This window comes from Ranitomeya variabilis, chromosome 3 (assembly GCF_051348905.1).
Source record: "Ranitomeya variabilis isolate aRanVar5 chromosome 3, aRanVar5.hap1, whole genome shotgun sequence".
NCBI lineage: Eukaryota > Metazoa > Chordata > Amphibia > Anura > Dendrobatidae > Ranitomeya > Ranitomeya variabilis.
This window is the reverse complement of record NC_135234.1, coordinates 139157551-139172485: the sequence shown is the minus strand read 5'-3', so window position 1 is coordinate 139172485 and position 14935 is coordinate 139157551. Positions and strand designations below refer to the sequence as shown.

Sequence of the window (14935 nt, the reverse complement as noted above, 5' to 3'; positions counted from 1 at the left end):
TTCCTTCCTAGGGCGGTGCAGACCTGGGTGGCCCAGGGAGATCCTCGGAATGCGGACCAACCGGTGGGCTTAGTGGAATGTGTCAGGTGGTCGAGAGGTCACTAAGAAAGCCAAGGGGTGGTGAATCCCCTTACTGGGATACCCAGCAGGAACCTGAGTCCAAAAAGAGGGGTAGTAGAGCCAACAATGGGGGAGTACTAGCTCCCAAGGGGTCACTGAGGGGTTATCAAAGGCCATGTGTAAAGATTTGCTTTGCTGGAGATGTCGCGGTCTAGGACATATAGTCGCCCGTTATCTCTTGTCCTCAGAAGAGATGGACTGCAGCCTAGGGAGGCGCTGCTCCTACTATGCCTATCCCGCCTACAGTATGAACTATCAGCCCAGTGAGGCATGTCCCGTGTCAATTATTGGGGTGCTGGTGTAAGGACTCTTAGACTCAGGGGGCTTGGTGACCCTGATAAGAGCCAGAATCCCCCACCAGTACATCCCAGAGAAACACGTGGGCATCTGTTGTATCCACAGGGACTCCAAAGACTATCCCGTCGCCAGTGTCGATCAAAACAATCCTAGGTACTAAGTCCAATGAGGTCGGGGTAGTCAAAGGTTTGCAACACTCCATGATAATTGGGTGGGACTTCAGCCTTTTGTGGGACTTGTGAAAAAAGATGGGGATACCAAGGGACACAGACCGGAACCAGCTCAACCCTGATGAAACCCCATCACAGTCGGAGGTGGATGAGTTCACTTTGTGTGTCCTGGCTGGTGACGAGGATGAGATGGTTACCAGTGAGGCCGAAATTCTTGAACTGGGTTTTTTTTGGGGGGAATTTTTGGACTGCCCAAATGCAGGATCTAACTTTAAAAAATGTACTTGAAAATATGACTGTGATAAATGGGGTTGCCCCTTAGCTGGGGGCTGACACCAGGTTCCCGTACTTTGCAGTGAATGAGGAGTTGCTATATTGACTCACTAAACAGCGAGGGGAAGTGTTAGAGCAGCTGTTAGTCCTGGAACCCTATAGACGTAGGGTTCTAGATCTGGCCCATGCTCATGTCTAAGGAGGGCATCTAGGTGTAGATAAAACCCAAGAGCGAGTCCTTCATAGGTTTTAGTGGCCTGGGTGTCACAAGGACATTGTTAATTTCTGCCGATCCTGCCCTACCTGTCAGCTAACTGCTCCTGTATCCCACTTCCGCAGTCCCCTAATTCCATTACTCGACAAATAAATATTAAGGGGGTACCATAGGAGAATTCATTATGGGATCCAACCTCGGCCTAAATGACACAAGGAACCATTAATTGAAGGAAAAGACAAAGGCCATAGAGAGGGGATCACCATGAGACATGAACATAATGTATAAATGTTTTGTTGAGTACAAAAAACGCACACTCACAAACTATTAAAAACATTAAAATAGTTACAGATGTGACATAACAGAATATATCATAAGCTCATAATACAGCTTAAACCTACCAACAGAAAACCAATGTGTGCTGGCAAAAATATGAAGAGATAAACAGCATACCATCACAGGTGTATAACAAGCTCCCTAATACAATGAAGGTGCATGTGCATATCAAAACACTTAGCTCTTGACCCACAATAACCCTGACCACCTTTATATATAAGCCAATAAAAAACTATTTATAGCTGAAAAATGCCAGCCACAAAAGGAAGTACTTAAAGACCCCACAGAAAAAAAATTATGTAGACTATGATTACAAATAGTCAAACATGGCTGAAACCAAGAGACAATCAAGGGGGAGCCCCTAAAAAATGTATACCTGCAAAGTGTCCATGAAAGAACATATCACGAACACATCATGCCACCGACACGCACAGCACACATGGAATCAGATAAGGTAGGAATGACCCGATGCGTGTCGCCACTCACGGTGCCATTACTCATAATGAAAGTCACATTTGACCGGATTGCCATGGACCTGGTTAGGCCCTTAGTCAAGTCCGCCAGGGGTCATCAATGCATCCTGGTGGTAATGGACTGGGCTACTCGGCACCCGGAGGCTGTACCACTGAGAAACGCCTCCGCCTGGAATATAGCAGGAGAGCTAGTCTATATTTTCTCCCAATGTTGTGTACCACATTAACCTGCTGAAACCATGGTGAGACAGGGATCCGGTGGAAGCAACGTACCTGGAGGCCCATCCTGAAGATAGGGTCGAGGATGTCACAGTTGCAGAGACAATGTTGCCAGCCCAGAAACAACAGTGCCGTGAACTTCTTCAGCGGAACCGAGACCTGTTTTCAGAGTTACCAGGATGTACGTAGGTTGTGGAGCACGAAATCCTGACTGAACCACATATGAGGGTAAACCAAAGTCCACATCGGATTCCCGAAGCCCACCACAAGGTGATCTAAAAGGAAGTGAAGAGAATGTTGTGCCTGGGCATCATCGAGGAGTCAAAGAGCGAATGGTTCAGCCCTATTGTCCTTGTGCCAAATCCGGATGGAGAGTGGAGCTTCTGTAATGATTACAGAAAGCTCAATGAGGTGTTCAAGTTTGGCACATATCCGATGCTCTGGATCGATGAGCTTGAGAATCTAGAGTCAGCCCGATATATTACCACCCTGGACCTAACGAAAGGGTGCTGGCAAATTCTCCTGTCACCAAGTGCCAAGGAAAAGATGGCCTTCTCTGCACTTGACAGGTGCTTCTAGTATACCCGGATGTCGTTTAGACTACAAGGAGCCCCAGCTACCTTCCAGAGGGTTATGGACTGGATCCTAGCCCCTCACAAGAAATAAGCCGGTGCTTACCGTATATACTTGAGTATAAGCCGAGATTTTCAGCCAATTCTATTTCACCCTTTTCTGCTCGTTTTCTAAAACTGAACATGGACAAAACAGAATTCATCATCTTTCCCCCACCTCACTCTACCCCTCCACCCGACCTATCCATCAATGTCAATGGCTGCTCACTTTCCCGGTCCCGCATGCTCGGTGCCTTGGGGTGATCCTTGACTCTACCCTCTCTTTCAAGCCACATATCCAAGCCCTTGCCTCCTCTTGCCGATTCCAACTCAAAAACATTTCCCGGATCTGTGCATTCCTTGACCATGAAACCACAAAAACACTAGTACATGCCCTTGTCATCTCCCGCCTCGACTACTGCAACCTCCTACTCTCTGGCCTCCCCTCTAGCACTCTGGCACCACTCCAATCCATCCTAAACTCTGCTGCCCGACTAATCCACCTGTCTCCCCGTTACTCCCCAGCCTCTCCTCTCTGCCAGGCCCTTCACTGGCTTTCTATTGCCCAGAGGCTACAGTTCAAAACACTAACACTGACATACAAAGCCATTCACAACCTGACTCCTCCATACATCTGTGACATGGTCTCCCGTTACCTACCTACACGCAAGCTTCGATCATCTCATGATCTCCTTCTCTACTCCCCTCTTATCTCTTCCTCCCACAACCGCATCCAAGACTTCTCCCGTGCTTCCCCTATACTCTGGAACTCTCTACCCCAACACATCAGGCTCTCATCTACCACGGAAACCTTCAAAAGGAACCTGAAGACCCACTTCTTCCGACCAGCCTACAACCTGCAGTGATCCCCAGTCTACTGAACCGCCACATGACCAGCTCTACCCTCACCTAGTGTATCCTCACCCATTCCCTGTAGACTGTGAGCCCTCGCGGGCAGGGTCCTCTCTCCTCCTGTACTTGTGTGTACCTTGTTTTACTCATGTTTATTGTACTTGTCTATATTTGCCCCGTTCACATGTAATGTAATGTAATGGAATAAATGGCGCTATAAAAATGAATAATAATAATAATTTTTTTTTAGGCTGAAAGTGCCCCTCTCGGCTTATACTCGAGTCATTGTCCCAGGGGGTCAGCGGGGGAGGGGGAGCGGCAGTAGTCACATACTCACCTGCTCCTGGCATGGTCACTGCATCTCCAATGGTCTCTGGCATCTCTTCCTGTGTCCAGCGGTCACGTGATACCGCTCATTAAAGTAATGAATATGGACGCGACTCCACTCCCATATGGGTGGAGCCGCATATTCATTAATTTAATGAGTGGTACCAGTGACCGCTGAACACCGGAACAAGCTGCCGGCGCCTGGAGACCAGCTGTCAGTGAGAAGCAGGGACCACGCCAGGAGCAGGTGAGTATAATGCGGGAGGTGAGCATTGCGCGATATTCACCCGTCCCCGTTCCACAGCCGTGTGATGTTCAGGTCAGAGGGCGCAATGACGTAGTTAGTGTGCATGCCGCCCTCTGCCTGAACAGTCACTGCAGAGGAAGCGGAAGACGGAGTGGCACCCGGTGGTGGAATGGGGACTGGTGAATATCGCAAGTGTCGGGGGCCTGAGCGACAAGAGGTGAGTATGTAATTTTTTTATTTTAATCGCAACAACATCATATGGGGCACATTTTCTATGGAGCATCTTATGGGGCCATAATCATCCTTTATGCCGCATTATATGGGGCAAATGTTTCTATGGAGTATATTATGGGGCCATTATTCACCTTTGTGCAGCATTATATGGGGCACATGTTTCTAAGGAGCATCTGATGGGGCCATAATCAACCTTTGTGCAGCATTATATGTAGCAAATGTTTCTATGGAGCATTGTCATGATCTCTGCAGGCAGAGATCATAGCAAGCCTATAGAGGGACAAGCTCTCGGAAGATGGAACTATACTGACCATGAACTAAGCCTGCCGCGCAACTAGAAATAGCCAGGTAGCATTTCCTATTTATCGCTAGATGCCCAGCTCTGGCCTAAGACCTAAATAGCTAGCAGAGGGAAATATAAGACCTGGCTCACCTCTAGAGAAATATTCCAAAGAAGACAGTAGCCCCCCACATATAATGACGGTGAGTTCAGATGAAACAACAAACGCAGCAGGAAAATAGTCTTAGCAAATTTGAGGTCCGCTTACTAGATAGCAGAAGACAGATAGTATACTTTCATAGTCAGCAGAAAAACACTAACAAAACACCATCCAGAGATAACTTTAAACTCTGGCATTAACTCATAATGCCAGAGTAGCAATCCCTGATCAACGAGAGCTTTCCAGACACAGTAACAAAACTTCAGCTGTGAACTGGAACAAATAGGCAAAACAAAACATGGACAAAAGTCCAACTTATCTAGTAGTAGTCTAGAAGCAGGAACAAGCACTGAGAGGCATCAGATAACATTGTTGACCGGCAAGAAACCACCAGAGAAATGAGCTTAAATAGCGACACCCACTACTGATGGAACCAGGTGAAACAGGAAAGAGGATGACAAGTCCAATTCCACAAGCGGCCACCGGGGGAGCCCAGAATCCAAATTCACAACAGTACCCCCCCCTCAAGGAGGGGGCACCGAACCCTCACCAGATCCACCAGGGCGACCAGGATGAGCCCTATGGAAGGCACGAACAAGATCAGAAGCATGAACATCAGATGCATTGACCCAAGAATTATCCTCCTGGCCGTAACCCTTCCAGTTGACCAGATACTGGAGTCTCCGTCTGGAAACACGAGAGTCCAAAATTTTCTCCACAACGTACTCCAACTCACCCTCAACCAACACCGGAGCAGGAGGCTCAACTGAAGGTACCACAGGTACCTCATACCTGCGCAATAACGACCGATGAAAAACGTTACGAATGGAAAAGGACGCAGGGAGGTCCAAACGGAAAGAAACAGGATTAAGAATCTCCAATATTCTATAAGGGCCGATGAACCGAGGTTTAAACTTAGGAGAAGAGACCCTCATAGGGACAAAACGAGAAGACAACCACACCAAATCTCCAACACAAAGCCGAGAACCAACACGACGATGACGGTTGGCAAAACGCTGAGTCTTCTCCTGGGACAACTTCAAATTGTCCATAACCTGCCCCCAGATGTGATGCAATCTCTCCACCACCGCATCCACTCCAGGACAATCCGAGGATTCCACCTGACCGGAGGAAAATCGAGGGTGAAACCCCGAATTACAGAAAAACGGGGACACCAAGGTGGAAGAGCTGGCCCGATTATTGAGGGCGAACTCTGCCAATGGCAAAAAAGCAACCCAATCATCCTGGTCAGCAGAGACAAAACACCTCAGATATGTCTCCAGGGTCTGATTAGTCCGCTCGGTCTGGCCATTAGTCTGAGGGTGAAAAGCAGATGAAAAAGACAAATCTATGCCCATCCTAGCACAGAATGCCCGCCAAAATCTAGACACAAATTGGGTACCTCTGTCAGAAACAATATTCTCAGGAATACCGTGCAATCGGACAACATTCTGAAAAAACAGAGGAACCAACTCAGAAGAAGAAGGCAACTTGGGCAGAGGAACCAAATGGACCATTTTAGAGAAACGGTCACAGACCACCCAGATGACAGACATCTTCTGGGAAACAGGCAGATCTGAAATAAAATCCATCGAGATGTGTGTCCAAGGCCTCTTAGGAATAGGCAAGGGCAACAGCAGTCCGCTAGCCCGAGAACTACAAGACTTGGCCCGAGCACAAACGTCACATGACTGCACAAAGACTCGCACATCTCGTGACAGGGAAGGCCACCAGAAGGATCTTGCCACCAAATCCCTGGTACCAAAAATTCCGGGATGACCTGCCAATGCAGAAGAATGTACCTCAGAGATGACTCTGCTGGTCCAATCATCCGGAACAAACAGTCTATCAGGCGGACAACGATCCGGTCTATCCGCCTGAAACTCTTGCAAGGACCGCCGCAGATCAGGAGAAACGGCCGACAAAATTACTCCCTCCCTAAGGATACCTGTGGGTTCAGAATTACCAGGAGAGTCCGGGTCAAAACTCCTAGAAAGGGCATCTGCCTTAACATTCTTAGAACCCGGTAGGTATGACACCACAAAATTAAAGCGAGAAAAAAATAAAGACCAGCGCGCCTGTCTAGGATTCAGGCGTCTGGCAGTCTCAAGATAAATCAAATTTTTGTGGTCAGTCAATACCACCACCTGATGCCTAGCCCCCTCGAGCCAATGGCGCCACTCCTCAAACGCCCACTTCATGGCCAAAAGCTCCCGATTCCCAACATCATAATTCCGCTCTGCGGGCGAAAATTTGCGAGAAAAGAAGGCACAAGGCCTAATGACGGAGCAGTCGGAACCTTTCTGCGACAACACTGCCCCAGCTCCGATCTCCGAAGCGTCAACCTCAACCTGAAAAGGCAGATTCACATCAGGCTGACGCAACACAGGGGCAGAGGCAAAACGGCGCTTAAGCTCCTGAAAGGCCTCTACAGCAAGAGGGGACCAATTAGCAACATCAGCGCCTTGTCTGGTCAAATCAGTCAGTGGTTTAACGACATCCGAAAAACCAGCAATAAATCGGCGGTAAAAGTTGGCAAAGCCCAAAAATCTCTGAAGACCCTTAAGAGAGGAGGGCTGAGTCCAGTCACAAATAGCTTGCACCTTGACGGGATCCATCTCAATGGAAGAGGGAGAAAAAATATACCCCAAAAAGGAAATTTTCTGGACCCCAAAAACGCACTTAGACCCCTTCACACATAAAGAATTAGACCGCAGAACCTGAAAAACTCTCCTGACCTGCTGGACATGAGAGTCCCAGTCATCAGAAAAAATCAGAATATCATCCAGATATATTATCATAAATTTATCCAGAAAATCGCGGAAAATATCATGCATAAAAGACTGGAAAACTGAAGGGGCATTAGAAAGACCAAAAGGCATGACCAAATACTCAAAGTGGCCCTCGGGCGTATTAAATGCGGTCTTCCACTCATCCCCCTGCCTGATCCGCACCAAATTATACGCCCCACGAAGATCAATTTTAGAGAACCACTTAGCACCCTCTATACGAGCAAACAAATCAGTAAGCAATGGCAATGGGTATTGATACTTAACAGTGATCTTATTCAGAAGCCGATAATCAATACATGGTCTCAAAGAGCCGTCTTTTTTTGAGACAAAGAAAAACCCAGCTCCCAAGGGAGAAGAAGATGGACGAATATGTCCCTTTTCCAAAGACTCCTTTATATATTCCCGCATAGCAGCATGTTCCGGCACAGACAGATTAAACAAACGACCCTTGGGATATTTACAACCCGGTATCAAATCTATGGCACAATCGCACTCACGGTGCGGAGGTAACGACCCAAGCTTGGGTTCGTCAAAGACATCTTGATAATCAGAGAGGAACTCAGGGACTTCAGAGGGAATGGACGACGAAATAGAAACCAAAGGTAAGTCCCCATGAATACCCTTACATCCCCAGCTCAACACAGACATTGCTCTCCAGTCCAAGACTGGGTTGTGAGACTGCAACCATGGCAATCCCAGTACCAAATCGTCATGTAAATTATACAGCACCAGGAAACGAATAATCTCCTGGTGATCCGGATTGATACGCATGGTTACTTGTGTCCAGTATTGTGGTTTATTATTAGCCAAAGGGGTGGAGTCAATCCCCTTCAGAGGAATAAGAGTCTCCAAAGGCTCTAAATCAAAACCACAACGATTGGCAAAGGACCAATCCATAAGACTCAGAGCGGCGCCAGAGTCAACATAGGCGTCCGTGGCAATGGATGACAAAGAGCAAATCAGGGTTACAGACAAAATAAACTTAGACTGAATGGTGCCAATGGAAACAGACTTATCAAGCTTCTTTGTACGCCTAGAGCATGCTGATATAACATGAGTAGAATCCCCACAATAGAAACACAATCCATTCTTCCGTCTAAAATTCTGTCGCTCGCTCCTGGACAGAATTCTATCACACTGTATACTTTCTGGCGTCTTTTCCATAGACACCGCCAGATGGTGCACCGGTTTGCGCTCCCGCAGACGCCTATCAATCTGAATAGCCATTGTCATGGACTCATTCAGACCTGCAGGCACAGGGAACCCCACCATAACATCTTTAACGGCATCAGAGAGACCTTCTCTGAAAGTTGCCGCCAAGGCGCACTCATTCCACTGAGTAAGCACAGACCATTTACGGAATCTTTGGCAGAAAACTTCAGCTTCGTCTTGCCCCTGAGATAGTGCCATCAAAGTTTTTTCTGCCTGAAGTTCCAAATGAGGTTCCTCATAAAGCAAGCCCAAGGCCAGAAAAAACGCATCCACATCGCGTAACGCAGGATCCCCTGCTGGCAATGAGAAGGCCCAATCTTGAGGGTCACCCCTGAGCAAGGAAATCACAATCCTAACCTGCTGAGCAGGGTCTCCAGCTGAACGAGACTTCAGGGACAAATAAAGCTTACAATTATTTCGGAAATTCTGGAAGCTAGCTCTATTCCCTGTGAAGAACTCCGGCAAAGGAATTCTCGGCTCCGATACCGGAGCATGTACCACAAAATCTTGTAAATTTTGTACTTTCGTGATGAGATTATTCAAACCCGTAGTTACACTCTGGAGATCCATTATTGTCAGGTGCACACAGAGCCATACAGAGATTAGGAGGAGAGAGAGAAAAAAGACTGCAGCAAGGCAGACTGGAGGAAAAAAAAAAAAAAAAAAAAATTCCAGCAGACTTCTTATAACTCTCCTTTCTCAACCTGGGTCTTTAACACTTTATTGGCCGGTCAAACTGTCATGATCTCTGCAGGCAGAGATCATAGCAAGCCTATAGAGGGACAAGCTCTCGGAAGATGGAACTATACTGACCATGAACTAAGCCTGCCGCGCAACTAGAAATAGCCAGGTAGCATTTCCTATTTATCGCTAGATGCCCAGCTCTGGCCTAAGACCTAAATAGCTAGCAGAGGGAAATATAAGACCTGGCTCACCTCTAGAGAAATATTCCAAAGAAGACAGTAGCCCCCCACATATAATGACGGTGAGTTCAGATGAAACAACAAACGCAGCAGGAAAATAGTCTTAGCAAATTTGAGGTCCGCTTACTAGATAGCAGAAGACAGATAGTATACTTTCATGGTCAGCAGAAAAACACTAACAAAACACCATCCAGAGATAACTTTAAACTCTGGCATTAACTCATAACGCCAGAGTAGCAATCCCTGATCAACGAGAGCTTTCCAGACACAGTAACAAAACTTCAGCTGTGAACTGGAACAAATAGGCAAAACAAAACATGGACAAAAGTCCAACTTATCTAGTAGTAGTCTAGAAGCAGGAACAAGCACTGAGAGGCATCAGATAACATTGTTGACCGGCAAGAAACCACCAGAGAAATGAGCTTAAATAGCGACACCCACTACTGATGGAACCAGGTGAAACAGGAAAGAGGATGACAAGTCCAATTCCACAAGCGGCCACCGGGGGAGCCCAGAATCCAAATTCACAACAGAGCATCTTATGGGGCCATAATCAACCTTTGTGCAGCATTATATGGGGCACATTTTCAATGGAGCATCGTATGGGGCTATTATTAACCTTTGTGCAGCATTATATGGGGCATATTTTAATATGGAGCATCTTATGGGGCCCATCATAAACTGTATGGAGCATTATATGGGGTGTATTTTGTATGGAACATCTTATGGGGCCCCATCATAAACTTTATGGAGCATTATATGGGGCATACTTTATTATGGAGCATCTTATGGGGCCCATCATGAACTTTATGGAGCATTATATGGGGTGTATTTTGTATGGAGCATCTTATGGGGCCTGTTATGGACCTGGTGGTTAGGAGCACCCGGAATGACCTGATGAGTAAACTCAAAATCAGAATTAGCTCTGGGAAGTGGAAACTCTGCTGACCGCAAACCCTACTCCTATCACACACACTAGAAATAGCCGTGGAGCGTACCTAACTCTCCCTAGACGCCTCTTCACAGCCTAAGAGCTAACTACCCCTAAAGATAGAAATAGAAGCCTAACCTTGCCTCAGAGAAATTCCCCAAAGGTAAAGGCAGCCCCCACATATATTGACTGTGAGTTAAGAGGAAAGTCGCAAACACAGGAATGAAACAGGTTTTAGCAAAGGAGGCCAGACTACACTAAATAGTAAGAGGATAGAGAAGGGAACTATGCGGTCAGCACAAAAGACTACAAAAAAACATGCAGAGTAAGCAAAAAGACTCCCCATACCGACTCACGGTGTGGAGGTGCCACTCTGCACCCCCAGAGCTTCCAGCTAGCAAGGGAATATCATGATAGCAAGCTGGACTAGAAATTAGCCGTACTAAGAAATATATTCAGGAAGCAGTAACAACCAATTAACTAGCAAAGACTTAGCTTCTGCTGGAGTAGACAGGTCCTCAGAGAAGTCCAAGAGAGATCTGAACCAATACTGAAACATTGACAGCTGGCATGAAGTAACGATCTGAGTGGAGTTAAATAGGGAAGCCAGCATAGCAATAAACGAGAGCAGCTGACAAAGCCAACCTCAGTGACCAGCAGTTCCGCTCAAAGCCACCAGAGGGAGTCCAAGAGCAGAACTAACCAAAGTACCATTCATGACCACAGGAGGGAGTCCGAGAATGGAATTCACAACAGGGGTCCATCATGAACTGTATGGAGCATTATATGGGGCTCCTGATTCAAAATGGATTTTCAAAAACACAACCTACTTATGTCTCAATTAATTTTACTTTTATTGGTATCTATTTTCATTTTTGAAATTTACCAGTAGCTGCTGAATTTCCCACCCTAGGCTTACACTCGAGTCATTATGTTTTCCCAGTTTTTTGTGGCAAAATTAGGGGTCTCGGCTTATACTCGGGTCAGCTTTTACTCGAGTATATACGGTACTTGGACAACATCATGATCTTCAGCCTGGATTGGGATAGTTATCTGCAGAAGTTCCAGGCGGAACTGGATGCACTGAAGAAGGAATAATTTATCATAAATCCAAAGAAGTGCACCCTCGGAAAAGAAGAGGCAAAGTCGTTGGAAGGGGCAAGATAAAGCCACAAATAGACAAGGTGGAGGCAATCCAAAAGTGGTCTCAGCTGGTCTCCAAAAAGCAGGTTAGGGCGTTTCTGGGAATTGTGGGATATTATCGCGATTTATCCCAAATTTTGTCTTGATAGCCATCCCCTTACGGAACTTCTCAAGGGCACAAAATCGTTGATGGTCAAATTGTCCTCTGAAGCTGAAATGGCATTCCAGGAGTTGAAGCACGTCCTGTGCAGACAGCCAGTCTTGGTCGCACCAGACTTCACTGTGGAGTTCATGTCCCAGATGAACATCTCCGAGGTCGATTTGGGAGCAGTGTTGTCCCAGTTAATAGATAGGGAGGAACATCCAGTCCTATACCTGAGTAGGAAACTCTCCTCCTGTGAGAAGAACCATGCCATTGTGGAGAAAGAGTGCTTGGTCATCAAGTGGGAAATCGACACCTGAGATACTACCTGTTAGGTAGAAAATGAGAACAATATGGAAGAAGCAGCGCACCAGGAACCATTCAATTATAAACAGCTTTATTAATACATGATTACAAAATCACAATGCAGCACATAAAAACCATAAAAAGATAGGTGGGCCAGTGAGCTCAGTAGTGAGCTAAGAAAATGTTGCACCACAGCCAGACAGGAAAAGTGTCATGATACTAGCAGAAAACAAAGATATTAACATCACGTGTAAGAATTGGACAGCAAATAGGGAGAACCTTGTCCCAAAGCATAGTATATGAGAGCAGTGCTAGTTAAAAGCTAAAGTGCATAGTGCATATGTTCTCAATAAAGAAAGGAGATCTATAAGTGTTGTCAAAGTACCAAAATGAATAGAGTTATGCTGCCAGACCTAAGACATAATTACCTGTCCTACAGCGATGGTGCCATTTCTCCAACGTGGGTTTTGGGAGGGCATTTTTATTCAGTGATTCTTGGCAAAATCCTCTTTGTGCATCTGCCCTTTGTTTTATTAAGTGAAAAGTGCAGCCACACACAGAGATGATACATACATTTTAAGGCTTTGAAAGACTTGGTTATTTCTTCTTGATTATGTTCCATACGTTAACTGCAGTATATTTTTCTTTACTTTCTTTAGGCAAATGGCATCTTGGGTTGAATTGTGACTCCTCTAATGATCATTGCCATCATCCTCTTAACCATGGTTTTGATTATTTCTATGGTATACCTTTTAGTCTCATCTACGAATGTCAGCCCGAAGGGTTGGTGGAAATCGATGGCCCTTTTATAGCACAACTGACACTAATTACTCAGTTTATGGCTTTTGCTGTGATGACATTAGTGATCGTTAGATACAGTAATATGCTTACCATCAACAGGAATGTAATTTTCTACAGTGCCCTGTTTTGCATCTTATTTTTCATCACATGGTACTTAAAATATGGTTTTGTACAATACTGGACCTGCATAATAATGAGAAACCATGAAATCGTTGAGCAACCAATGAAAGTGGAAAGAACTGCATCTCAAATACTTAGAGAAGCGCAACGGTTCATTGACAGGTATGTTATAGCTTGACTCTTTTCTGCAAGAAAATATTTAGCACACAAACATTTAGGGCATGGGCACAACGTGTTTTTTTTTTTCAAGTAGACCCTGCCTGGAAAAAGCACAGTAAAATATGAACATAAAGAATATCTATATCAAATCTACATTGGTGTGTATATACTGTATGTTCAGTTTTATGCCTTTCTATTAACTGGTGCCCAGAACTGAACGGCATAGTCCAGATGAGGTCACATTAACGCTCTGACAAATGGCAGTATTCCATCCCTGTCCCATAAGTCTATGCCCCTTATAATACACCACACTTTCCTGCAGCTTTGGAAGCCACTGATACACATTGCATGCTTTTACTAAGGGTACCGTCACACAGTGAAATTTTCATCGCTACGACGGTACGATTCGTGACGTTCTAGCGATATCGTTACGATATCGCTGTGTCTGACACGCTACTGCGATCAGACATCACCCTGAGAATCGTACGTCGTAGCAGATCGTTTGGAACTTTCTTTCGTCGCTTGATCACCCGCTGACATCTCTGGATCGTTGTGTGTGACACCGATCCAGCGATGTGTTCGCTTGTAACCAGGGTAAACATCGGGTAACTAAGTGCAGGGCCGCTCTTAGTAACCCGATGTTTACCCTGGTTACCAGCGTAAAGGTAAAAAAAACAAACAGTACATACTTACATTCCGGTGTCTGTCCTCCGGCGTCTCAGCTTCTCTGCACTGTGAGCGCCTGCCGGCCGGAAAGCGAGCACAGCGGTGACGTCACCGCTCTGCTTTCCGGCTATGGTGCTTACACAGTGCAGAGAAGCACAGCGCCGGGGACAGACACCGGAATGTAAGTATGTACTGTTTGTTTTTTTTACCTTTACGCTGGTAACCAGGGTAAACATCGGGTTACTAAGAGCGGCCCTGCGCTTAGTAACCCGATGTTTACTCTGGTTACCCGGGGACTTCAGCATCGCTCCAGCGCCGTGATTGCAAAGTGTGACCGCAGTCTACGACGCTGGAGCGATAATCATACGACGCTGCGACGTCACGAATCGTGCCATCGTAGCGATGAAAATGGCACTGTGTGACGGTACCCTTAGTCTGTGATCTACATGTGTGCTAAAATCTTTCTTTACAAGTGACTTTCCCCATGATAGTAGAAAATGGAGAAGGAGCTTACCAAGCCTGTTGTACAGTTGTGCTCAAAAGTTTACATACCCCGGCAGAATTTTTGCTTTCTTGGCCTTGTTTCAGAGAATTTGAATGACAACACCAAAACTTTTTCTCCACTCATGGTTAGTGACACAGCCAGACTCCCCACAGAAAAGATAAACATGGTTTATTCACATTTTTATTTGGGTCAGCATGGTGTATACAGCAATTCACAAACACTTGTGTATACAGATGAAAAAAAACTGATAGTGCTTTCTCCTCCAGATCCAAGAACCATGTAATTGCTGTTTGTAGAGAGGGAGCAGGAGCTGTTAGATCTTAGGAAACCTAGTAAACTGTGTTATGCAGCCAAGAGGCTACATTTCTCTAGTAGATGAGGCTAATTGTTATATTAGTCTCAGTTACAAGAGGGAGAGTTTT

General features: G+C 45.9%; 1 protein-coding gene across 1 annotated transcript in view; it reads left to right on the top strand.

Annotated features, from left to right (window-relative positions):
- LOC143815479 (arylsulfatase H-like) overlaps positions 1 to 14935 on the top strand; it is a 99834-nt gene that overhangs the window by 70206 nt on the left and 14693 nt on the right. The window contains exon 6 of the mRNA XM_077294706.1: positions 12922 to 13345. Within this exon, the coding sequence (XP_077150821.1) occupies positions 12922 to 13345 (424 nt within the window). The remainder of the gene's footprint in view (positions 1 to 12921; positions 13346 to 14935) is intronic.